This window comes from Sycon ciliatum, chromosome 10 (assembly GCF_964019385.1).
Source record: "Sycon ciliatum chromosome 10, ocSycCili1.1, whole genome shotgun sequence".
NCBI lineage: Eukaryota > Metazoa > Porifera > Calcarea > Leucosolenida > Sycettidae > Sycon > Sycon ciliatum.
In genome coordinates, this window is record NC_088652.1 from 16,803,302 (window position 1) to 16,829,134 (window position 25,833).

A 25,833-nucleotide genomic window follows, 5' to 3' on the forward strand; every position below is an offset into this window, starting at 1 on the left:
GTCTGTGAGAGAACGACCACTCCTGCCGTTGTGACAGATTCCAGGGCCACGTGAAGGGCCCTATCCCACCACCCATGGCTGCTTGTGGACTTATCAGTTTAGGTTTGGGTCCCGCGCACGGACAGAATGGGCAAAAAAATCTGAAAAAATTGTAAATGCATTGATTTGGCCCCTGGGTGACTCGCACAACGTGGCACTATGCCGGAAGTTTGAGTTTTTCCGGCCTGGAAAGCCTGTCAGTGAGGCGCAAGAACTTTTAAATCATGTCCAGAGGGCCAGCATAGTGGCAGGAGTGTGTGGTGAAAAATTCACTCAAATCCATTGAGAGACACCAAAGTTACGGTCAATTGAATGCCATATGAAGTTTACGACTCCAGAAAACATAGCTCTAACAAAAGATTTTCTTTCGTTTCATATGTAGCAAGCTGAACCGCTTTCTTCATGTTCATATTAAAGGGATAAATAATGTAGTTTAAGGCGCTCACCTCATATCATATCAAGCGAATGGCGATATCAAGCGAATGGCGATATATAATAATATTATATATCGCCATTCGCTTGATATGATATGAGGTGAGCGCCTTAAACTACATTATTTATTTTTTTTGATGCCAAGGAGAGACCGCAACTGACGTCGGTGGAAGGCATCCAACTTCTGGAGAGCAGATTGCGTGAGGCCCCAAGTTCCTTTCTAATGCTCCATAATGCTCTAAATGCTCGGATAGTCTCCTAATGCCGAATATAATGCCCGCATTATCCGCTGGACCCTAAGCACCACCCCTATCGGTTTCTTGTTTTTAAGTTATACCCAGATCACCTTGAAAATACTGAGAGAGAGAGAGAGAGAGAGAGAGAGAGAGAGAGAGAGAGAGAGAGAGAGAGAGACAGAGAGACAGAGAGACAGACAGAGAGACAGACAGAGAGAGACAGAGAGAGAGAGAGAGAGAGAGACAGAGAGAGAGAGAGAGAGAGAGAGACAGAGAGAGACAGAGAGAGAGACAGAGACAGAGAGAGAGAGAGAGACAGAGAGAGAGACAGAGAGAGAGAGACAGAGACAGAATCAACACACTGAATAATACTGCAGAGTACTCGGGTATGAGCTCTTTTTTCTCGTTTCTCTCAGAAATACTGCATAACAGGAAGCATGACGACAAGAAGCAATAGAAGGGATGGGTCAGGTGCAAAGAACGGACAGCAGTGGGGTAATATAAAACAAAAGTAATAAAACCTTGGACAAGTACAATAGCATGACATAGTCGAAAGGATGTGAAAAGGGACTTTGACCGTCCAACTGAGGCACTAATCAGAAATTAGTGACACGGGGGGCGGGGAGGGGTATTTCGTTCAAATAGCCTGGACTAGCAGAGAGAGCGAGAGCGCATTGTGAAGTCAGTGATCAGCTCCAGAACACATTACTCGTTAATGGGAGTTGTGCTCAGATCATCCAGGAGTGCCCGGGAATATTGGTTATATCTAGCGATCAGAGACGTATCATCTAGAACGATGATAGAATTAAATGCCCCCGCAGAGTGTCCACCGAAGATGTATTTCTTGCCAACGGCGACGTTCAGTCCACACGGTGCAAGGCACTTAGCCGTCTTCGACTTGTAACTGTTGTCTGTGCTCACAAACAGTTGCTTTTGGAGGCCAGTGTCATCCAGTCTGTCGCAGCGGGTGGTCGGGTGTAGGCGGCGGCTGGCATCTCTAAATGCTGGTACTAGACCACCCTTGCAGATGCTGGTGACCTGGATTAGGTTACTGCTGTCTTTAGTAGAAACAACCCGACCGGTGAACACTGGATGAAAAAGAAAGCAAACACAGGCGAGAGCGTTGGTGATAGCCTTTGATGGTTAATGCGGTGAAAATAATTACGAGAATTTCACAAAGCGAGTTGCGGCCAATTTCTCGAATTTTGCTCCTATTCCATATCCTCGTGTCGGTACAAAACGTGCATGAAATCTACAGGAAAACCACTGTACCAAAATCTGCCGGCATCTCTGCCACCATTATCCGCTAATTTTTATCTGGGTCCTCGTGGCAACAAAGCATGAGAGTGTTGAAATTTAATAATATTGAAGGGTACATGTACCGTATTTTTCGGAGTATAGTGCGCACCTTTGTATTACGCGCACCCCCAATCTTCATTGGGGGTGCGCACTTCAATCTTCATTGAAGCACATGCATTTCATATTCGGAGCATAGTGCGCAACTGTGATTTAGGGCACAAAATAGCACATCTAAAGTGCGCACTATACTCCGAAAAATACGGTACGCATATTGGATGGATCCAGTAAGAAATAGAAAATAGTTTCGTCAACAATTCTTGATTGGATATGCGGCAATCTTTTTTATGCACACCACATACTGGGGGTGGTAAAGGCATTTCACAACTCGTCCATAGTTTAATAATGCGATATCGTTCGGAATCCCGAGATACACCCGTGGCCATATTGGTTACCTAGGGAACAAGATCACCAACTGCACTTACCGACTGGCCTGCTAAGGATGCGATGCACAATCGTCTTGAGCTCGTAATCCGTTTTCCCACAGATTCTGCAGTCATCTGCAGCACACACATACGAAGTAGATGTACACAAGCACATAATGTCATTGCATAAAGCAGCCGCGATGGTAGGATGCACGTGCAGGTAAATGCTGCTATGAGTTGTGCCGTGCAAACACAGCAAAAACGCAACAATACCCGGTAAGCAGTTTAGATAGTACCTGGTGTTAGAGCAGATTCGCATGTGCCAAACTGATTATGCCAACGCCTCATGACGAAACCATACAGAGAGAAACAAATCGTGGGGAAACGAAACTAGAACAGTCGGAGTTCACCTTCTTGGAATTCACGTCTGTGAAAGGTTTAAGTTGTCGGTGGGGTTTAGCTAGGCGTGATAGAAATGTAACACATCGAGGTATCACTTACGTGGGGCCGGGGTGCTCTGTCCCAAAGCTGGTGCGAATACTTGTAGCATGGTCACGGCCAATGCCAGCAGGAGAAAGCGGGCCATGTTGAATGCACCAGTGTACGCTGGGGCTTGTCTCGTAGGTGTTGTCAACGGTTACGAAGAAAACTGAGAGAAGACCGCAAGGGGGGGGGGGGGAGAAGAAAGCATATCAATAGATGCCAGTCAGCCAATTATTATTATTATTATTATTATTATTATTACTTGCATGTACGCGTTGGAGTCAACCATGCAAGCATGATTCACAACAGTCAATTACCAAAAAACATTTATAATACATTTCATACCTACAGACTGAGAAGCAGAAGAGAACAGGGAAAACCAGCTAGACCACTGACGTCACTGTTGTTACGCTACGTTTGATGTACTTGTACATACGATGTACTAACACACTGGAGTGGTGTTATATTTAAATTTTGTTATTTAAAGGATTTCCCAAAGGCATAGCCTATCGGGGGGATATCCCTCCTAACAGTGAAAATGATCATTGATTTATATACTAGTGAAGCGGCTTGTGCCGGCAAAAATATGCTGTTTATAATGAACTCGAAATTGTGTCCGAAATTCTGAAACAGAATCTATAGCGGTAATCGTTGAGGTCGGAGAGAACTCACCTGGGTAATGGTAGTCGCTTGAGGGGCGGATATGGATGGAGGATGGAAGGAAGCTCTCTTGATTGGCTTTCCGGGACCTTTGTGACAAGACTGCCCCCTTTCAGCCCTTTATACGCGTCGGGCAGGCCCGGATGATCGGAGAGCGCGGGCATGTCCCCGATGCCTGCGCTTGCTGCATTGGTGCATTGTGGTGCACTGGTGCATGCAGGCGGGGGTGGATCACAAATCACGTATCTCGCGCCAGGTTTGAACAGACTGCAGATGCAAATTTCGCGCGAACGGACTCACGTGACCATACAGGGCTGTAGAAGTGGACTTTTGGCGGCATATCAGTATTTGACCCGGGTCAACTGTCTTCATGTAAACGCTCACCTCTTTTGTCTGTCGTACAGACTTTCAACCCGGGCTGAACTCGACCCGGGTTGAAATTTCTCATGTAAACACAGCCATAGCATGCATGCAAAAGTCCACGGGGTTATTTTTGTAAGGCTGTGTTTACATGAAGCGTTTCAACCCGGGTTGAGTTCGACCCGGGTCAGATTTCAACCCGCCATGTGCACAAAGTGAATGGCGCGTTTACATGACGCATTGCGCTTGACCCGGGTTGAAATGTTCCGAAATGTTCATGTAAACAGTCTGACCCGGGTTGAGTCATGGATTTCAACCACGTGATGGGGCGGGAAGCTGAATCTGTGAAAGCGCGTGAAAGCCAAAGGTCAAAGTACATTTCCAAAGGTCAAAAATAGCGCGGAGACAATTTAGAAAAGCGATCCTGTCAGCTTTTCTATTATTGTGTTCACATGGCAGAAAAAACGACATCGCTATGCTACGTAAGTTTCTACGTAAGGTGCTCGGTATTTCACTTAGGCTACGTAAGTCTCTACGTAAGGTGCTCGGTATTTGATCTACCAACGCTTGGTAGCCGTGTGCTGTGCACGTGCACGGCAGACATTGTGTTCAGTGCATGCAGTCCGCGGATCCGTGTTCGGATGTGCATGCGCGAGGAACTTCCTTCTTTGGAACTGCTTCTTGCATGAGCTGTTTCGGTTATTTCGTCTCATGGCCTGGCTTATTTCGTTTCGGCGCTGCTGAGACCTCCTTTCGCGGAATATTACTCAATGACAGGTGAGTTGACCAATTCCCTTTGATTCATTTGCTTGTGTTGACTCTTTCATTCAGGAAAAGTGTGCTGATTTTGGGGCAGAATGCAATAAATAATGGAAAAGTTGACAGGATCTCTTTGCTAAATTTTGCTTTTCTGCTGCCGAGCTGCGAGGCCTCCTTTTACGGAATACTCGATGCCAGGTGATCTCTAACTTGACCGGTTTCCTTCGATTCATTTGCTTATGTTCACCTTTCATTTACGGAAACGTGTGCTGATTTTACTTTCAAGTATTCGGATTTAGATCCATTTTTATCTCTTTGCCCTTGTCTACAGTGTGCGAAGAACGCGAGTTCAACTTCTTGACGGTAAGGCTTATGTTAGATGTCTTGTCGAAATACTCATATTCATTGTACATTGGTACGTTACAAGTAAGGCACTGGTCAGTGGTATAATATCGTTGGCAGTTCCCAATCTGGAGGGAAAGGTTCAAGTACCAATTGACCGAGTTTGCAAAATAAATTCGCATATCAGGGGAAATCTCTATTGTGGAGAGGTTCAGTAACTTGTTTGTTTCATACGAAACAAGCCAATGGGTGCAGTCTCGTCTCGTGAAAATCTCGTACTTGTATGATTGGATTTGTTTACTCAAGTCTGGGCTGTTTGATTTGTGAGTACCGCCGAGATTGCACTGCCCCAAAATAATTATAGCAATAAAAACTGCTTTATGGCAGTTTTCTAAAAAAAGTTATTGTGTTCTAGTCCATGGACCCCGTCTAAAAAGTAAGAAACTAACGAAATGTGATAGCTGAAAATTAAAATTTCACACAAAACCTCACAATAATCACAACACTTGAAATGCTGCTTTCAACCAGGGAGTAGTACAATACTACTCCCTGCTTTCAACACTAAACTTGTACTGCACCAACAATTGGCAACATGCATGCATAGGAAAGAGGATCGCGAGGGGAAGAGGTCTTCTGCATGTAGCTTTTCATTCTGTGTGTGATTATTGTGAGGTTTTGTGTGAAATTTTAATTTTCAGCTATCACATTTCGTTAGTTTCTTACTTTTTAGACGGGGTCCATGGACTAGAACACAATAACTTTTTTTAGAAAACTGCCATAAAGCAGTTTTTATTGCTATAATTTCTTTTGTTTTTTCTGTCACCAATCAATGGAATGCCCTATATCAATATGTAAATGATGGCCTTCACATCATATCAATACCATATTATACGCATTGATGTGCAAGCCTTTTCTTGCAGAAAATGGCACTAGCATAATGCATGTTCTTCTGCGGGTAAACATGTGAGCATGCAGTGGTGGTTATACTTTTTTTATACGGAGGTCATTCTGTGCATGTTGCTGTTGCAGAATTTCATGACTCTGTCATAAAATTGTCTTGCCTTTCAGATATTTCAGATTTCTCCACCCTCAATCAGATTTATTTGAGAAATGTAGCCATGCGGCAGGTGCGTGTCGCAAATGTTTTTGTTGATTCTGTGTTTATAATGGTTTATAGTCATGGGTTATCGTGATAAGGTCATCCAGCATCATGTTGAAACTGAAATCGTAATCCTGTTGATGTCGATACAACTTTTGGAAGTAGTTCAATGACTTCAAACTGTTAGTCCACGATTGTCTAAAACAACACAGCAAAGGAGGAACAATAAACATGTATTAAAATGTAAACGAATACATTGCTGAGTCCAAAACCTCGTTCCAACAACTACACTGATCCTGAGGAGAAAAGGTACAAGGCTATGGTTGGAGGTACTGAGAGATAAACAAGGCACTCCACAATAATAAAATCTTACACATCTTTTGGTGAGTATGAATGATATCCAGTCGAACCTCTTTAGGACGAACACCAAGGGACCGATGGTATTTATTCTGTGAGCTTAACCTATTTTATAACCGGAGAATACAATTATATCTCCAATAGACATACGAATAGATTTCTTCTACGGCGAAAGATTCTAAGCCACACCAACTCATTGCCTCGTCTCGTATGAAACAATTGAGTCACTAGGGAGATTCTGCAAAACGAAAATGCGTACAAACTTTCGCTCTACATCATGAAGTGCGAAACTTCGCACCTTTGGACGCGAAACTTGCAGGGAACGCGAAATGAACTGTCGTAGGAAATTTCGTGAGGTCGGGTCATGGCGTAAGTGCACTTGGCCCGCGCAAACTACGAAAATGTGCAGAACGCAAAGTTCGTGCAAAAATTCGCACACACTTTCGCAAGGACTGTCGCGAAACTTCGTTCGAATTTTCGTTTTGCAGAACCTCTCTACTGAACCTTTCTTTAGCAACATGACGGCAACTCAAACAGCAACAGAGAAAGTACGATACATGTACTCCACATTCTTACAGGTACTACAAACAGATTGCAGATCGTAATTCTTGCTTTGGCGGCACGAAACTTTATTTGAGGCAGTGCAATCTCGGCGGTACTCACAAATCAAACAGCCCAGACTTGAGTAAACAAATCCAATCATACAAGTACGAGATTTTCACGAGACGAGACTGCACCCATTGGCTTGTTTCGTATGAAACAAACAAGTTACTGAACCTCTCCACAATAGAGATTTCCCCTGATATGCGAATTTATTTTGCAAACTCGGTCAATTGGTACTTGAACCTTTCCCTCCAGATTGGGAACTGCCAACGATAGTATGCCACTGACCAGTGCCTTACTTGTAACGTACCAATGTACAATGAATATGAGTATTTCGACAACACATCTAACATAAGCCTTACCGTCAAGAAGTTGAACTCGCGTTCTTCGCACACTGCAGACAAGGGCAAAGAGATAAAAATGGATCTAAATCCGAATAAAATCAGCACACGTTTCCGTAAATGAAAGGTGAACATAAGCAACTGAATTGAAGGAAACCGGTCAACTTAGAGATCACCTGTCATCGAGTATTCCGTAAAAGGAGGCCTCGCAGCTCGGCAGCAGAAAAGCAAAATTTAGAAAAGAGATCCTGTCAACTTTTCCATTATTTATTGCATTCCGCCCCAAAATCAGCACACTTTTCCTGAATGAAAGAGTCAACACAAGCAAATGAATCAAAGGCAACTGGTCAACTCACCTGTCATTGAGTAATATTCCGCGAAAGGAGGTCTCAGCAGCGCCGAAACGAAATAAGCCAGGCCATGAGACGAAATATCCGAAACAGCTCATGCATGCAAGAAGCAGTTCCAAAGAAGGAAGTTCCTCGCGCATGCACATCCGAACACGGATCCGCGGACTGCATGCACTGAACACAATGTCTGCCGTGCACGTGCACAGCACACGGCTACCACGCGTTGGTAGATCTAATACCGAGCACCTTACGTAGAGACTTACGTAGCCTAAGTGAAATACCGAGCACCTTACGTAGAAACTTACGTAGCATAGCGGTGTCGTTTTTTCTGCCATGTGAACACAATAATAGAAAAGCTGACAGGATCGCTTTTCTAAATGTTTCGTGCCGCCAAAGCAAGAATTACGATCTGCAAACGGGTTGTAGTACCTGTAAGAATGTGGAGTACATGTATCGTACTTTCTCTGTTGCTGTTCAGTTGCCATTATGTTGCTAAAGAAACGTTCAGTAGAGAGGTTCTGCAAAACGAAAATTCGAACGAAGTTTCGCGACAGTCCTTGGGAAAGTGTGCGCGAATTTTTGCACGAACTTTGCGTTCTGCACATTTTCGTAGTTTGCGCGGGCCAAGTGCACGTACGCCATGACCCGATCTCACGAAATTTCCTACGACAGTTCATTTAACGTTCCCTGCAAGTTTCGCGTCCAAAGGTGCGAAGTTTCGCACTTCATGATGTAGAGCGAAAGTTTGTACGCATTTTCATTTTGCAGAATCTCACTAGTGACTCAATTGTTTCATACGGGACGAGTCAATCAGTCGGTGTGGCTTAGAATCTTTCGCTGTAGAAGAAATCTATTCGTATGTCTATTGGAGATATAATTGTATTCTCTGGTTATAAAATAGGTTAAGCTCACAGAATAAATACCATCGGTCCCTTGGTGTTCGTCCTAAAGAGGTTCGACTAGATATCTTTCACACTCACCAAAAGATGTGGAGTGCCTTGTTTATCTCTCAGTACCTCCAACCATAGCCTTGCCCCTTTCCTCCTCAGGATCAGTGTAGTTGTTGGAACGAGGTTTTGGACTCAGCAATGTATTCGGTTACATTTTAATACATGTTTATTGTTCCTCCTTTGCTGTGTTGTTTTAGACAATCGTGGACTAACAGTTTGAAGTCATTGAACTACTTCCAAAAGTTGTATCGACATCAACAGGATTACGATTTCAGTTTCTATATGATGCTGGATGACCTTATCACGATAACCCATGACTATAAACCATTATAAACACAGAATCAACAAAAACATCTGCGACACGCACCTGGTGCATGGCTACATTTCTCAAATAAATCTGATTGAGGGTGGAGAAATCTGAAATATCTGAAAGGCAAGACAATTTTATGACAGAGTAATGAAATTCTGCAACAGCAACATGCACAGAATGACCTCCGTATAAAAAAAGTATCACCACCACTGCTCACATGTTTCCCCGCAGAAGAACATGCATTATGCTAGTGCCATTTTCTGCAAGAAAAGGCTTGCACATCAATGCGTATAATATGGTATTGATATGATGTGAAGGCCATCATTTACATAATATGTTGTAATAGGGCATTCCGTTGATTGGCGACAGAAAAAACAAAAGAAATTATAGCAATAAAAACTGCTTTATGGCAGTTTTCTAAAAAAAGTTATTGTGTTCTAGTCCATGGACCCCGTCTAAAAAGTAAGAAATTAACGAAATGTGATAGCTGAAAATTAAAATTTCACACAAAACCTCACAATAATCACACACAGAATGAAAAGCTACATGCAGAAGACCTTTTCCCCTCGTGATCCTCTTTCCTATGCATGCATGTTGCCAATTGTTGGTGCAGTACAAGTTTAGTGTTCAAAGCAGCATTTCAAGTGTTGTGATTATTGTGAGGTTTTGTGTGAAATTTTAATTTTCAGCTATCACATTTCGTTAATTTCTTACTTTTTAGACGGGGTCCATGGACTAGAACACAATAACTTTTTTTAGAAAACTGCCATAAAGCAGTTTTTATTGCTATAATTTGTAGTGTAATGGCGATGGCGATGGCGATGCATCGATGGCGGATGAAGAAAAGATTAATTAAAAAAAAGCAAAGGTAGCAAAGAGCAACGTCCCACATGTGGAAGTTTTGGGTTTTTTTCAACCTTTCATCATAATACCAGATTACGGTTGCTCTTCTATCAATATGACCAACGTCCCTCAACTGTCCGATGATGACGAGCAGTGTAGTGCTAGCATCCCTATTTCGCCTATTTCGCCCCCTCCTATCAATGTCACTACAGTAGAGTCGCGCGCTGAAGAACGTGGAGCCCAAGAACGTCCAGCCTGAAATTCTAAGAACGCCACAGCCTAAAGCTAAGAACGGCGGTGTTGGTTTTCTGGAAGCTTGTGGGATACATTATTATGATCCAGTACGGATTGTTTCTAAGAACGTGCTACAAGAACGCAGCCAGATTGCTGAAAAATAAGAACGTCCCAGGCTAACCCCTTGGAAACAACGTTCTTGGGCGCGCGACTCTACTGTAGTGCCAGTAGTGGGAAGCGGAAGAATTCCGCATCTGCATCTGCATGTACCAAATGGTTCAAGTGGACGGACGAGCTGCAGGACAAGCTCGTGATGGTTTTGCACGACCACAAGGTATGAATCATGAATGTTATCCCTGTTATTCTTTTTAAGGAGACTAGACCTTAGACCTTAGAGGACATTAATCGAAAAGTTGTCATTTCATTTGAAAAGCAATGCGATTAGTAGAACTATGCCAAGCTTACGCCAGTCATTTGCCTGAATTCTGCTCCTCTTTGTCCACATACCAATCATGCATTAAACATACCCGAAAAGTATATAATTCTGCCGCTTATCTGCCGGCATTATACCGCAAAGTTGTACGACAAAGTAGACCTTGGCGGATAATGCTCGAAAAGGTGGCAGATTCTGCTCGAAAAGCAGTGAAATTGGCAGAACCATACAATCCTTATGGCGGACAATTCCTCGAATTCTGCTCCATTCTGCTCCATTTTTTTTATCCACATACCAAACATGCATGAAACTTACCATAAAAAGTACCGGATTCTGCCAATTTTTTCTGCCCGCATTATCCGCCTACGTCAATTGCTAAAGTTGATGAACAAGGTGGCAATGCGTACATGTTATTATTATACGTGTACAATGTACTTACTACAGCCAGACATAGGCAATGTAAGCATCAACCACTATTCACGATTCACATCCATTGCATACATGCATGCTGTTATGGGGGAATATGGGTAACTACGTGGTATATCAGTTCTTGGAACTACCTGTACAAGTGTACGTACATGTAACTGAAAAACTGCTGAAAAGCTGTCCCAAGGTACCTGTCGCAGAAGTTGAAGAAAGTTCAACTTTTGCGACATGCGACATACTCAATTGTAGTACAGTTTCAACACTGGGTGCACATACAGTGCACGTGCATAGTACTACTTGTGCACAAGGATGTCGCAAACATGAAAAAGATTGTGAACCGTGCGTCGCTGCTGCAGCTCGTCGCAGGTGTCGCAAGTCGCATGTCGCGTCGCAAGAAGTTGTATTGTGAATCGGCCTTTAGACCTAACTCATAGCATTTTCTCCTTATCATTAAAAAAATTTTAAGCATAATAATGATGCATTTTTTCAATGATAAGGAGAATTAATTTGGTTCTTGTGGTAAGCGGGATGCGTGCCACTGAGGTTTGCATGGTCATTTTCTTGATCATTTCTTGTTGTTTCCAGTTGGAAATGGACTACATCGGAAAAGACATGGAAGCCGACCTGGTAGAAATGTATAACGTGGTACGCCGTAGGTTAGCTATGATGGATGGCGTCAATGTGGAGGATTTTCGGCCACCCAAGGCTATCACAGTGGATGAGGAAAACACCCAAGATGATGCCGTCCACCAACGCCTGATTACTCAACGTGAGATCGAGGGCAGGCAAATATCCCATGGATACAGTAGGATTAAGGAAAAGGTGAGGTGAATGTCTTCATACAGCTTCAGCATACATTTAGTGTGTTATATAAGCTTAAATTAAATGAATATCATAGTGCATTTGGTGATAAAGACTGAGAAATTTACATGTAGATGTACATGAAATTTATACCCAAAGAATGTCAATCTACATGTATACTTTACTTTCTTGTCCTAAAAAAGTAATGGTACATACTCACAAGCATGCACATAAACGTTAATCCCCAGGATTGTATGTGTCTGTTTGTGTTTGCATGGATGCTTCTTTGTTCAAGGTGCGGGCTTTGAGGAAGAAGTTCAGGACGGCGGTCAATGAAAGCACCCGTTCTGGTAGTGGTCGCCTAATAATTGACAACTGGGAGAAGTTGTCCCTCGTTTGGGGTGGTTGCCCGCAGTGACATCTGTGGCTGGCGCCATTTCATCGGCTGCGTCAGGCTCTCTACTGCCTGCTGCCAGTGGCGATGTCAGTGAGTGCGAGGACATAAGTGACGATGATTTAGAAGACAACGTTAGAAACACCGCAGCAGCTCCCAGCCCCCAGCAACGCACCCTCGGCTGAAGGAAGCAGGAAAACGACAACCGATTTCGCTCCGTCTGCCAAGCGGAGAAAGCTCAGCAAAAACTTGCCTGAGGAAGGCTTCAGGCCTTGTGTGAAAATATAAAATAAAGACGATTATGAACCCGTTTACGGGAGATAGATAAATAATAAGACAGCTAAATAACTTGTCCCGTAGAGGCCTAAAAGGCACGTGCCAATAGCATGGATACGACACATGCTCAGGCGCTAGGCCCAGTCTAGCCAGGGTCTGCCGTGTGCACATTTACAGTCAGGCTGTGTTTACATGAGAGTTTTTCAACCCGGGTTGAGTTCGACCCGGGTCAGATTTCAACCCGGGTTGAAAAAAAGGTGGTGTTTACATGACGAAACACAAGAGCGCGCGAGACGAGGTATGCTGTGGTCGCGTGACCTTTTTTTGGAGGGATGACGATCAAAAGACGTGACCTTGGAACTTGAACTGTGAACTGAAACCAAAGGTCCCGAAAGGTCAAGACGAAGGTCAAGAAGAGCCACGTGCACGTGTTGTGGTGCAAAAAATTGGAAGATATCCGACGATGCCAATTGCTGGCGATTGTTCTGACGTTGCTCGTTTTCTTTTGTTGATAGATATCATTTTGATCTCATTGTGTATTATCGAGATGGTGGACATTGTCCCTCTCCTTAGCCCTGTGCTGGCTCTAATGTCAGCTTTGTTGGTGTTGCTAAATGCCAACACCGTGTTGTTGGTGGAGATTATCCACTTGCAAGAGTTGTTGCAGCATGAGCTGCAGCTTGTCCAAGATGCTTCCATGAGTGCTGCAAGGAACCGGAGGCAAGTTATGTAATAATCCTATGTCTAGGCTTGGTGTTTCCTTTGCTTTCATGGGGAGTTGGTCGACTAATGTTAATGTTACATGTACCACATGTATATTATGCAAGTTACATGCCAGTGAATTTCTACACGGCTGCTGTACCAGCATTGCAATTTCATGACATTCAATAGGTCTGTGGGGATTTCCCATAAATTTCATATGGCATTCAATTGACCGTGACTTTGGTGTTTCTCAATGGATTTGAGTGAAATTTTGACCACACACTCCTGCCACTATGCTGGCCCTCAGGACATGATTTACAAGTTCTTGCGCCTCACTGACAGGCTTTCCAGGCCAGAAAAACTCAAATTTCCGGCATAGTGCCACGGTGTGCGAGCCACCCAGGAGCCAAACAAATGCATTTACAATTTTTTCACATTTTCGTGCTCATTCTGTTCGTGCGCGGGACTCAAACCTAGAACAAGTCCAGAAGCAGCCATGGGTGATGGGGTAGGGCCCCTCAACGAGGCCCTGGAATCTGTCACAACGGAACGAGTGGGCGTTCTCTCACACACTCCCACAGACTCAAGTCAATTTTTGAATTTTTTTAGGTTTAGCACGTGCTACGAGGTCGTACCTTTGATACAACATCCAGTGCTGGGACCTCCACAGCAAGCCATTTCCACAGCGCTGCAGGTTTAGCACGTGCTACGAGGTCGTACCTTTGATACAACATCCAGTGCTGGGACCTCCACAGCAAGCCATTTCCACAGCGCTGCACACCAAATCCAGGATACCCTCAGAAACCGGCAAAGACTACCACTCACGTTTCACTACTGCCTAGTACTGAATCCTACCCGACTTCTTGACACGACTCAAACTTGCCAAAGTCACTAAATCAACGTCAACTACAATAATCAAGCCACATATCTGCAACGTCACGAGGGTGCTGGCAAAAGTCCTGCTGCACGGCGGCGGGCTTCGCCCGCCGCCGTGCAGCCCAATACGTTGCTCAAAAACCTGATTTTTTGGAGCAAAATTCTGCACACTTTCACGTGTTTCCATGATACGACAAGTTGCGCACGGTCTGCTTACATTCAAATACAGTGCTGCCAACAAATGACAGCGTGCAACAAAAAAATTTAATCTTTCCTTGCAAGGGCACATTTTCGGCCATAACTCTTGAACGGCCGGTCAGATTGGGACACAATTTTCAGAGAATTTGCAGCTATTCATGCTCTTTCAACTGACGTAGCACTCAATATGAATTTACAAATTCGAGTTTTCAGCGAATTTCTGGGTAGTCTGCCACAAAGGTGGCAGACTACCCATAATTCGCTGAAAATTTTTTTTGACTTGAGGATAGGTTGGGATTTGAACTCACAACTTCATGGTCAGCAGACAGCATTCATAACCTTTTTTTTTTTTCACCAATAACTGCCAAGCCTCTTATACGGGCAAAATAAACACAATTACGAGTGCAACCTCAACAGCACCGGAAGAAAAACGAGCAAAAAATGGCTGTGAAGACAGTCGAGAGAGCAAAAAATTAATGGCTGTGAAAACAGTCGAGAGAGCAAAAAAGGGCTGAGAGCAAAAATGGCTGTGAAAACAGTCTAGTACGGAGCCTCGGGAGGGAGCTTTAACCGATGCTGCTCATGGCAACCGCAAATCGGGCCGAGTCATTTGCATCTGAGGGCACGCGGTGCCGATGGCCTCGCAGACTGGCAACAGCCGCACGGATGAGGGCAAAGCTGAGCTTACATCGGATGTAGGACATTGTGGCAGCGTACGGCTCCTGCTTCTTGTCGGCGAGCATCGATGCCAGCCGAGCATAGAGTGCTGTCGCAGCTTTGCCATACCCTCCAGTGCAGGACAAGACAACTGGTGAGAAGGAGGCGTGCTCGACGTTGGTGATCCGTTCCTCGTAGCGGCGACGCTTCTCCTGCTCATGTCGCTTGTACACAGCGGGCAAGGCAAACTTGGCGTTGGTGGGGGCGTGGGGGTTGAAAACCCGGACATCAAAGTACGAACGCTCGTACCGACCTCCCCAGACTCCACTGGCACCGATGTCTAGGCGGGCGTTGTCTTCAGTTGAAGCTGACCGTAGCGTCATCCTCTCACCTGTCAGCGGCTCATTCGCTGAAAAATCGAATTTGTAAATTCATATTGAGTGCTACGTCAGTTGAAAGAGCTTGAATAGCTGCAAATTCTCTGAAAATTGTGTCCCGATCTGACCAGCCGTTCAAGAGTTATGGCCGAAAATGTGCCCTTGCAAGGAAAGATTTTTTTGTTGCACGCTGTCATTTGTTGGCAACACTGTTGTTGTTGTTGTTGTTGTTGTTGTTGTTGTTGTTGTTGTTTATTTATTTTACATCGCATGGCAAACGGGCAGTTCTGCCCAATATTATGAAAGCGATGACAACCAGTAAGAAGAGTCAGAAATGAAGAGAAAATAAATGAAAATAAAAATACGAAAATGGAAGTAGCAATGAGGGGAGGCAGGGTCAAGACGAGCAGAAAAATGGATCTCAAATTTACAAGTCGGGTCATCGTAGCATGATTCTTTCGAGTCTCATCAGCAGGTTACGAAAGCCATTACATTTAACCGAAGTAAAAAACGCGTAGCATGCGTTTGAATTCACGGACAGATACTATGGACTTCATACAGTCGGGCAGGCCATTCCAGAGTCGGCAGCTGACTAGAAGCGGTCGGCATGCGCCAGAAGCACTGTGGGCCAGGGGGAGGGGAAGGTTGCGTCCCAATTGACCTCGAGTGGTCATGCCTGTCGGCGGGCCTTGCAATACAATTCGGGACGACAACAGCTCACTGACGATTCCAGAACGGATTCTGTCAGGAGTCGGAGCTTGCATTCCCCTCGTTCCAGCACTGGGCAGACACCCAGCCTGGTGTACAGGGGAAGAGTGTGGGCCAATGGGTGCTCATCGGCCACGCAACGGATGCAACGTTTATCCAGTTTGGCTACTGTGTTCCGCTGCTAATTGGTTGGTTGGATTTATTTAAAGTCGTACAACAAACAGGCATATCTGCCTCCTTGTACTTTTGTATGAAGACGAATTCTGGCAGTAAAATATTTTTTTTTAAAGAGAAAGGAAAAAAAGAATCTATGGCTGCATTCGATTGTAGAAACTGGATCCCGATCCCCGCCGACCAGATCACTTCGATCGGACGGATACAATCGAATGTGGACAACCAAGAGTACATGAAAACCAGAGTGTGCAGCTCGGATGGGTTGCTGTCACGGCGAAATTCCGTGATTACATCATTTTAGTGATGTAGTGCGTACAAGCAGGATTCAAGCAGGTCTCTTTCCGCACAACTGCAGCTCAGTTGTACGCACTACGCCATTTCTCGCCTCAGATCTGGGCCAAATATGATGTAATCACGGAATTTCGCCGTGACAGACACCCGTAGCAGAAAAGGCCCCAAGCTGCACACTCTGCTTTTCATGTACTCATACTCTTGGCACAACCAATAATCCGTTTCAAGGCCTTAGCAACCGCGTTGCTACAGCTCATCCCGTAGTATCTGTACGCGTTGTGGTAAACTCTTGACCTAGTGTACGCATATTGCGAGTTTCGAGTAGATACGAGTCGTACTATCGAAATGAATCCGTCGAATCCGTCTCTGGGATCCCCCGGGAGGTGGGTTGACTGGATCCGAATCCGTGCTCTCGGGATCCGGATTCGTACAATCGAACATGCACCAATTTGGCGAATCCGGGTCCGGGGCTGATGGATTCGTACAATCGAACATGCCCTATGTTTATTATATAAACTTGAGCCTCCGAAGTTGGGTAGTTTGTTGCTTTGCGTCGTCGAGTTGTAGTAAGGCCGGTCTGTCCAATAGTCTTACTAGTTTCGTCATCATCCAGTAACTTTCGGCATTCTTTGTTGCCGTGATGTGTAGCTCGTGCTCTTGGACCTTTCCGAACCTGAGCCTTCCAAGTTGGAAGGTTGTTGGTTTGCGCCTTGGAGAAGTGTTGGAGCTAGATGCCAATATGCGTACCTGTGCTGCTACCCGAAGAGCAAGAAGTCATCATTCCAGTAAGCCAACTCACCATATCTCACATTAATATATGTAGTCTCAGAAACAAGGTCCATCACATTCACCATCTCCTGCACCACCATAAGATCCACGTGCTATCAGTGAATGAAACCCACCTAAACAGCAGCATACCCGATTCTAGTGTTCATATACCAGGCTACGATCTATATCGCAAGGATAGAGATCTACATGGTGGAGGGGTATGCATTTATGTCCATTCTGATATTCACTCTAACAGAATTCCCATCACTGAGCTAGGAGTGGAGTGTGTCTCTGTTCGTCTTCGCCTGTGTACCAAACCTAAGGCTATTGAGCTGGCTGTGTGCAGTATATATCGTCCACCGAGTGCAACTGTCGACTTCTGGAACCTGTGCAGTCAGCATCTTGACGTCATCAGCCGTAAATTTAGCAGGATTATTGTACTAGGGGACTTTAACACTGATGTGCTACAGCAATCATCAAATAACCACCATTACAAGCACCTGTCCAATCTGTGTGAGGAGTTTCACCTCCGCAATGTCGTGACTTCACCAACGCGACTTGCCAAGACATGTCTGGATCTAATACTCGTTTAGGCTGCCGCACCACATGTTAAGACAACTGTAGTATCTGTAGACGGCGTGAGCGACCATGATCTCGTTCTGACTAACTTCTCCTACAAAGCCACGCAGCAAGCTAACTCCCGCCTCAAATTCGTGCGCAAACCGCTCCCACATGCAATTGACCCCGCTACACTCTGTGATGATATCGACAGCACTCTGGAGCCTCTCCCCAAGTCAGCTGATGTCAATGCACAAGTCACCCAGCTTTCACACTGTATTACTCGAGTTTTAGACAAACATTCACCGATCTGCCCCGTGGTCTCACCAGCTTTCAGTAAACCGAAGCCTCAGCCATGGGTGACACCTCAGTTGAAACACCTCCTCCAGCAACGAATCCACCTACATAGAAAAGTACGCACTCACCCGTCAGATCAACAGCTTCTGCAGAGGTATCGTGCAATACGGCGAGAAGGCACTCTCCTCAACAGGCAGCTGAAGTCACAGTATTACATCAGAGAGTTCAAAAATCGTCGCCACGACCCACGAGGCCAATGGGCCATTATCAATAGCTTGTCTGGTAGAACAGCAGTGAGGGCTGCCCCAGCAGCCACACTCGCCGATCTGACAACTACCTTCGCCGAGATCGTCCATGACCCTGCCAGACCAGTCGAGCTGCCCCTACCCGTTGCAGACCCCAATAGCACTACTCTTTTGGAGTTTGATACCGTCAGCGTCGATACCATCTCCAAGTTGCTTGAATCTCTGGTATCCAACAAAGCCACCGGCTCCGATGATATTCCGTCCTGCATCCTGAAATCCTGCAGAGATTCAGTCTCGTATCCGTTAACTGTTATCGTCAACCAGTCTCTTCGCTCTGGCATCTTTCCTGCTGCCTACAAACATTCCCATGTCTGCCCTGTTTACAAATCTGGTGATAAGACCTCAGCCACCAACTACAGGCCAATCTCACTGTTGCCTATCGCGGCCAAGATCCTAGAGAACGTTGTCCACAAGCAAGTCACTTCGTATTTCACCCAGAATCCAGACCTGTCAGCCATACCAGGTGAACAATTTGCGTACCGCTCACACCATAGCTGTGAGGATGCCCTGACACTTTGCATAGACAGATGGAACAGAGCGCTTGACAACGGTGACCAATGCGGAGTAGTCTTTGCGGATATGAGCAAGGCGTTTGACCGTGTGCAGCACACAGGTCTGCTGGGAGAGCTAGCCACCACTGGCTTAGGCGGCACTGTCCTCAAGTGGTTCTCAGACTATCTCACGAACCGCAGCCAGCAGGTTACTGTCAATGGTGAGAAGGGTGACACCAAACCCTGTACAAGAGGGGTCCCCCAGGGGTCTGTTCTTGGGCCTTTGCTTTTCTGCGTCTACATTCGCCGGGTACCCGATATATTTCACCAGAGTGTCGTGCAGCTGTACGCTGATGATATTGCGTTCTACGTATTCGGCTCTGATGTGGCTACAATTATGCTACGCTTGCAGGATAGTATGCGGTTGCTAGAGCAATACCTTGATGAGAAAGGCCTTCTGCTCAACCCGACTAAAACACAGTTCATGTTGATACGGCGTCCTGCCCTGCCTGCACTGAGCCCAGCCCTGTACCTGACCTGTAAAGGTATTGTCATTTCCCCTGTCTCTACTGTGAAATACCTCGGTATACTAATCGATGAGCATCTAACGTTCCGCCCACAAGTAGAAAAGGTGTGTTCAGTGGTCTTCGCTAAACTAGCCTGTTTTGCTCATGGCCGTCGCAATTTATCAGCTACAGCTCGGAGAACTTTCTTCTTGTCAATTATACAGTCTACTCTAGAATATGCAAGTAATGCGTATGTGCACTGTTTGAAAACTACCCTATATAACAGGCTTGTAACGGTCAGCCATATTGCGATGAAGAAGGCATTTGGTTTAGATAGAATGACCCCAACTGCATTAGTTTTACAACGGTGTCATCTGTATTCGTTTGAGCAACGAGTTAATTTGAAACTATACGTTTTGGTCTATCGCTGCTTGTCATCAATTACTAGCCCCCTCCTTCAGTCACTGTTTCTCCTGCGTTCAGTTGGCCCGCACACAAATGCTCGTACTCGTGGCCAGGATACAGCTGCCTTAGTATTACCTACTGTACATATTGGGTATGGACTGCGCTCAGTTTCTTTTCTGGCGGCAGGTCGGTGGAACACTCTTCCTCCAAACTGTCGTCAGGCACAATCTGCTGGTACTTTTGCTCACCTCACAAAGATTCACCTAGGGTTCCCTGTAACAAGGCCATGCCTGTTGGGACTCCCCTAGTCAAATAATAAATACTACTACTACTACTACTACTACTACTACTACTACTACTACAGGTCGCCGAATGTCTCAGTACTCCTTGTCAGTTTTGTGCCATTTTGTGGCACTCACTGACTGTATAAGATCTGGTTACGTTGGTGGACAGTTTGTCATAACTCGTAACATGTTGTCCTTTTCCTTTCTTCATCATAACTATATTGGCTCACCATCCGAGTTAAATCTTGCACACCTGATGAGCCGTCATGACCTATACGGCGAAACGTACGTCGTGTGGAACTACTTGTTATTGTACATAACTAGTCATACATGATAGTGGAGTTCAGTAGGATGTTGGCGTTTCGGTTTGTCACAATTCGTCTTCGCTTAGTTCAGTAGGATGTTGGCGTTTCGGTTTGTCACAATTCGTCTTCGCTTAGTTCAGTAGGATGTTGGCGTTTCGGTTTGTCACAATTCGTCTTCGCTTAGTTCAGTAGGATGTTGGCGTTTCGGTTTGTTACAATTCGTCTTCGCTTAGCTTCCCCTTCTATGTTCATTATATAAACTTGAGCCTCCCAAGTAGGCCCCAGCGGCAAATGCTAGCACCCAAAGTAGCATAAAAGGGCATTTTGTGACTCCACACGATGCTAGCATAAACAGCAGTTTTTACCGGCATCCGATACATTTTTGCCAATTTTGGCATTCTGGATGTGGAATTCGGTCTAGATTACACTATGAAACTAGTATTACGGTACTACCACTAGGCCTTGACGGATTATGCTAATATTTTCGTGAAATTATGCTTTTCGCATTGCTGAAAAAATTGCAGATTTATGCTATTTTGATGCTAAAAGTTATATTATGCCGCATTATGCTAACATATGCTGCTAATGTATAATGGTTCTGTGCAAAATAACAGGGGAACTTTTTTTGTAGAGGGCGTTGTACTGTGGTAGTAAAAGTTTAATGAGGGTCAACGCACCGTCCGACCTAGCTACGACCGTCACTGATTGTAGTGGACTGGACATGTTATCAAGGGAGTCGTAAACCTATGACTTCCTGGTGCATCTACTTGTACTTGTACTTGTAGAACATGTACAGCTAACAGGCGGATTATTCCAATTTTATGCGATTCGTATGCAATTTGCCTCGAATTATGCGATTATTCGATTTCGGTAGGAATTATGCGAAAAATTATGCTAGCATAATCTGTCAAGGCCTAACTACCACATTGATAATTGCATGCACTACATTCAATTTGTTTGCATTACCTAGTTGTGACCAAGACCCACATTGCCATTGGTACTTCTTGGTATTTGCTTGTTTGTATTGCAAATATTTCCATAGCAACATGATGCCAACATCGCACCTTTAAAAACTCTTTTTACATACCTGCTTTGTGAGAATTCATAAATAGCACGGAACACCGTTTTCAACCCAAATGTTTCACCCAAATGTTTCACCATTACCAATGACAGATGATTAATAGGTAGCATAATTCGTGTTGTCTAGCATCCAAACTAGCATCTTTCTGAGTTGTCAGGTAGCATCCCAAAAAGCATCTTGGCAACATTAAGCTAGCATCTGCCGCTGGGGCCTACTCCCAAGTTGGGTGGTTTGTTGCTTTGCGTCGTAGAGTTGTAGTAAGGCCGGTCTGTCCAATAGTCTTACTAGTTTCGTCATCATCCAGTAACTTTCGGCATTCTTTGTTGCCGTGATCAAGAGTATATAACCCCCCGTTATATACTCTTGCCGTGATGCGTAGCTCGTGCTCTTCTTCGTTGCGCTTTCCTTCCCCTCTTGGACCTTTCCGAACCTGAGCCTTCCAAGTTGAAAGGTTGTTGGTTTGCGCCTTGGAGGAGTCTTGGAGCTACATGTACGTGCCAGGTCTCCGAATGTCTCAGTACTCCTTGTCAGTTTTGTGCCATTTGTGCCATGTGCCATTTTGCCGCACTCGCTGACTGTATAATTTGTATTGTATTTTGTATTTTATTATATTTTTAAAAGGATTTCCCAAAGGCTTTGAGCCTGTCGAGGGGATCTCCTGCAAGAAGAATGAAATGACAACTTTATGTAGAGGGAGCAGTTAATCGAGGATAGGCTAAGGAAATAGATCGAGGCATACAAAATCTGGTAAAATAAGGAGTTGGGATACCGTCAGTGTAATATTGTTGATTGTTTTTAAACAATAAACAATTATTACACTTAAAAGGATTCCCCAAAGGCTTTCGCCTATCGAGGGGGTTTCCAAACTTTCCATAATACCAAATCTGTAAAAGAAGTGATGAGCAATAGGTGAGCAAAGAAAGAGAAAAAGACATAGTCTAGGGCAGAGCTCTGCGCTTGAGCATATGATTGTAAGCTTGCAGAACTGGGATAATACATGTAAATGATATAAGATATGGTTACGTAGGTGGACAGTTCGTCATAACTCGTAACATTTTGTCCTCTTCCTTTCTTCATCATAACTATATTGCGTCACCAATCACCATCCGAGTTTGAAAAAAGAAGAAGATAAGATCAAGAATGTATAGACTGAGCATACAGCTAGCCGGAGACTGAGCATACAGCTAGCCGGAGACTGAGCATACAGCTAGTCTCGGCATGTATCAGAGCATCAGGATTACTACATACTAGTACTCAAGACTGGGGAGGGGGGTTGCTGTCACGCTACAGTAAGACAATATGCGTGCAACACACCCTTGAACTGGAGGGGGGACGTGATGTTTCTCGCATCAGGTGGAAGACTGTTCCAAGCACCAGTAGACCAGCGAGCACACTGTCTCACGCAAGAGCTGGTGTACACGAAGCAGGTTGTGTTCCGCATACACGGGAGTCATACGGGTACGGGAGGTCAGGTTGTACACGGCTCGCAGGTTGCATAGGCGTTGAAGTCTCTCCTCGTTAGCCTTGGAGAGAGAGCTAAAGAAAGCTGAGCATCCATAGCGGATCCTGGACTCTACCATGGCATGGACGTGTAGGCCATTCGCTTCGACTGCAGAGAGAGAGAGACACTTCCGATTTCTCCTCAGCGCTCCTATAACCTGTCGAGACGTTTTACGGATATGCGTAACGTGGCTATATATTTGAATCTGAGCAGACCGTGCGCAACTTGTCGTATCATGGAAAGACGCGAAGGTGTGCAGAATTTTGCTCCAAGTCCAAAAATCACGTTCATTAGCCACGTATTGGGGCTGCACGGCGGCAGGACCTTTGCCAGCACCCTCGTGACGTTGCAGATATGTGGCTTGATTATTGTAGTTGACGTTGATTGAGTGACTTTGGCAAGTTTGAGTCATGTCAAGAAGTCAGGTAGGATTCAGTACTAGGCAGTAGTGGAACGTGAGTGGTAGTCTCTGCCCATTTTTGAGTGTATCCTGGATTCGGTTTGCAGCGCTGTGGAAATGGCTTGCTGTAGACGTCCCAGCACTGGATGTTGTATCAAAGGTACGACCTCGTAGCACGCCCTAAACCTAAAAAATATCAAAAATTGACTTGGGTCTGTGGGAGTCTGTGAGAGAACGACCACTCCTGCCGTTGTGACAGATTCCAGGGCCACGTGAAGGGCCCTATCCCACCACCCATGGCTGCTTGTGGACTTATCAGTTTAGGTTTGGGTCCCGCGCACGGACAGAATGGGCAAAAAAATCTGAAAAAATTGTAAATGCATTGATTTGGCCCCTGGGTGACTCGCACAACGTGGCACTATGCCGGAAGTTTGAGTTTTTCCGGCCTGGAAAGCCTGTCAGTGAGGCGCAAGAACTTTTAAATCATGTCCAGAGGGCCAGCATAGTGGCAGGAGTGTGTGGTGAAAAATTCACTCAAATCCATTGAGAGACACCAAAGTTACGGTCAATTGAATGCCATATGAAGTTTACGACTCCAGAAAACATAGCTCTAACAAAAGATTTTCTTTCGTTTCATATGTAGCAAGCTGAACCGCTTTCTTCATGTTCATATTAAAGGGATAAATAATGTAGTTTAAGGCGCTCACCTCATATCATATCAAGCGAATGGCGATATATAATATTATGGCGTTGCACCTCGTGGCTATAGCCGATTGTTGCGAAAACCTGAGATTTCCCGACATTATTGACAATGAATCTCTTTATGTCGCTTAAACCTCACACAATGCTCGTCTTGTTCCTTTCTTCTTCTTATTATTATTTGCATTTTCGCGTCATCGTCAATCAAATGATTGATGATTTCGCTTATGCTGAGTGGTGGTAAACAGAAATCAAATAATTATGAAAGATGCTGATGTCAAGGCAGAAAACAACATGAAGGACGGAAAAAAGAAAACAGGATAAGTATGGATATCGCATGCGATACGTTATGATAGTTATTGCATGTTGATATTGTGATAGATGGTGTGATTCTATTGCTACAGTTGAAATACTGAGGGAGTTGATAATCATAATGATAATTATTATGGTATTCAAATAATCGACGTGGAGACAACAATTTTATAATAGCAATAAAAAGAACAAATTCTGCAGTCATCGCCACACTACAACGAAGTCATGAAAGTTTACCAGAATTAATTTTCTTGTCACATTCATCAGTGGAAAGTCGTGACTGAAGAGTAACCATGCTGAACAATGATTAAATATACATTCGATGATGTGTTACGAGAACAAAATACAGTGCCAAAATAGAAAGAGGGAAGGTGAGACAATAGCAGTGAAGTGAGAGCTAAGTTCACGGTGAGGAAGGATGTCCTACCAACCCAACTTGCATCTAAATTGGTATACCAATTTGAGTGCCGACAATGCGGTAGTCGGTACGTTGGTAGGACTCTTCAACATCTGAACGCACGTATCAAGCAGCACGTCCCACTGCATATGCTGACTAGCTCGGCACGGGCACTGCGACCAAAACGCGGCAGGCCACTGAAGAACCCTCGGCCACAGCCATCGTTAGCACAATCTCCGTCATCGGCAATAGTGCCTCCATTACCCGTATCGAGAGCCTTGGAGTCGGGTAATGGGCATATTGTCACCACAACACAATGCACCATAACAACACAAGATAACACACCACAACAACATTCAGCTCAAGACCAAAGTGGACGCTGTGATGAGGTAATGCCCTCATCGCCGTCTTTGCCGTTGCCTCCCCCAGAACCGCCACCTACATCTATCATCGGCGGTGCTGGGGCTGAGTCTGTGGTGTCGGTGGCACGTGCATATATGGATGAGGCAAGCACTGATTGTGAACAACGAGAAAGAAGGCTGAAGGGAACGGAATTCAACAAAGAAAGTAACACAATCAAGATTCAAAGACCTAGACGATCAACGGCTAATTATTCAATGAATTATTACAGTACTGGAGATCAAGCACCGGCGAGGACACTGGGAACACAAGATTTAACAACAACAACAACAACAACAACAACAACAACAACAACAATGGTAACAAGTTGCCATCAAGATCAAAGGAGGAGTCAACGAACAGAGGTTAAACAACGTCAAACGACCCTGGGACCGATCAGTGTTGATGAGGAGAATGACACGGAGGACGACACTGAGGACGAGTTGGGAGATGAAACGGAGGACGAGGTTGTGGTTGTTGGAGACGAGGAATCCGATGGTGATTGTGATCGTAAGAAGTCCGCCGTTTTTCTTCACTTGTTGTCTCACCCTAAGTGTCTGCAGGTGTATGATGATTTTAGTTTTTCTGTTCTTTGTCGTGCACGGTATGCTAGTCAGTTGAAAGTACTTGAGGCTGTTTGTATTCGTTTGCATAAGCCTGATCTTTGTAAGCAGAAGAAACATGTAGTTGCGT

The 25,833-nt window shown here is 44.8% G+C and overlaps 1 protein-coding gene across 1 annotated transcript; it reads right to left on the reverse strand.

The window, feature by feature from the left end:
* Positions 1-1,335: 1,335 nt before the first annotated feature.
* LOC135825662 (uncharacterized) lies at positions 1,336-3,716 on the reverse strand. Its single transcript, XM_065338281.1, has 4 exons — positions 3,584-3,716; positions 2,930-3,077; positions 2,489-2,563; positions 1,336-1,795 (listed from the first exon to the last, which is right to left on the reverse strand). Exons 2-4 carry the CDS (start codon positions 3,012-3,014, stop codon positions 1,413-1,415), a joined length of 543 nt encoding a protein of 180 aa, XP_065194353.1. The 5' UTR covers positions 3,015-3,077; positions 3,584-3,716; the 3' UTR covers positions 1,336-1,412.
* Between the last annotated feature and the right edge of the window lie 22,117 nt (positions 3,717-25,833).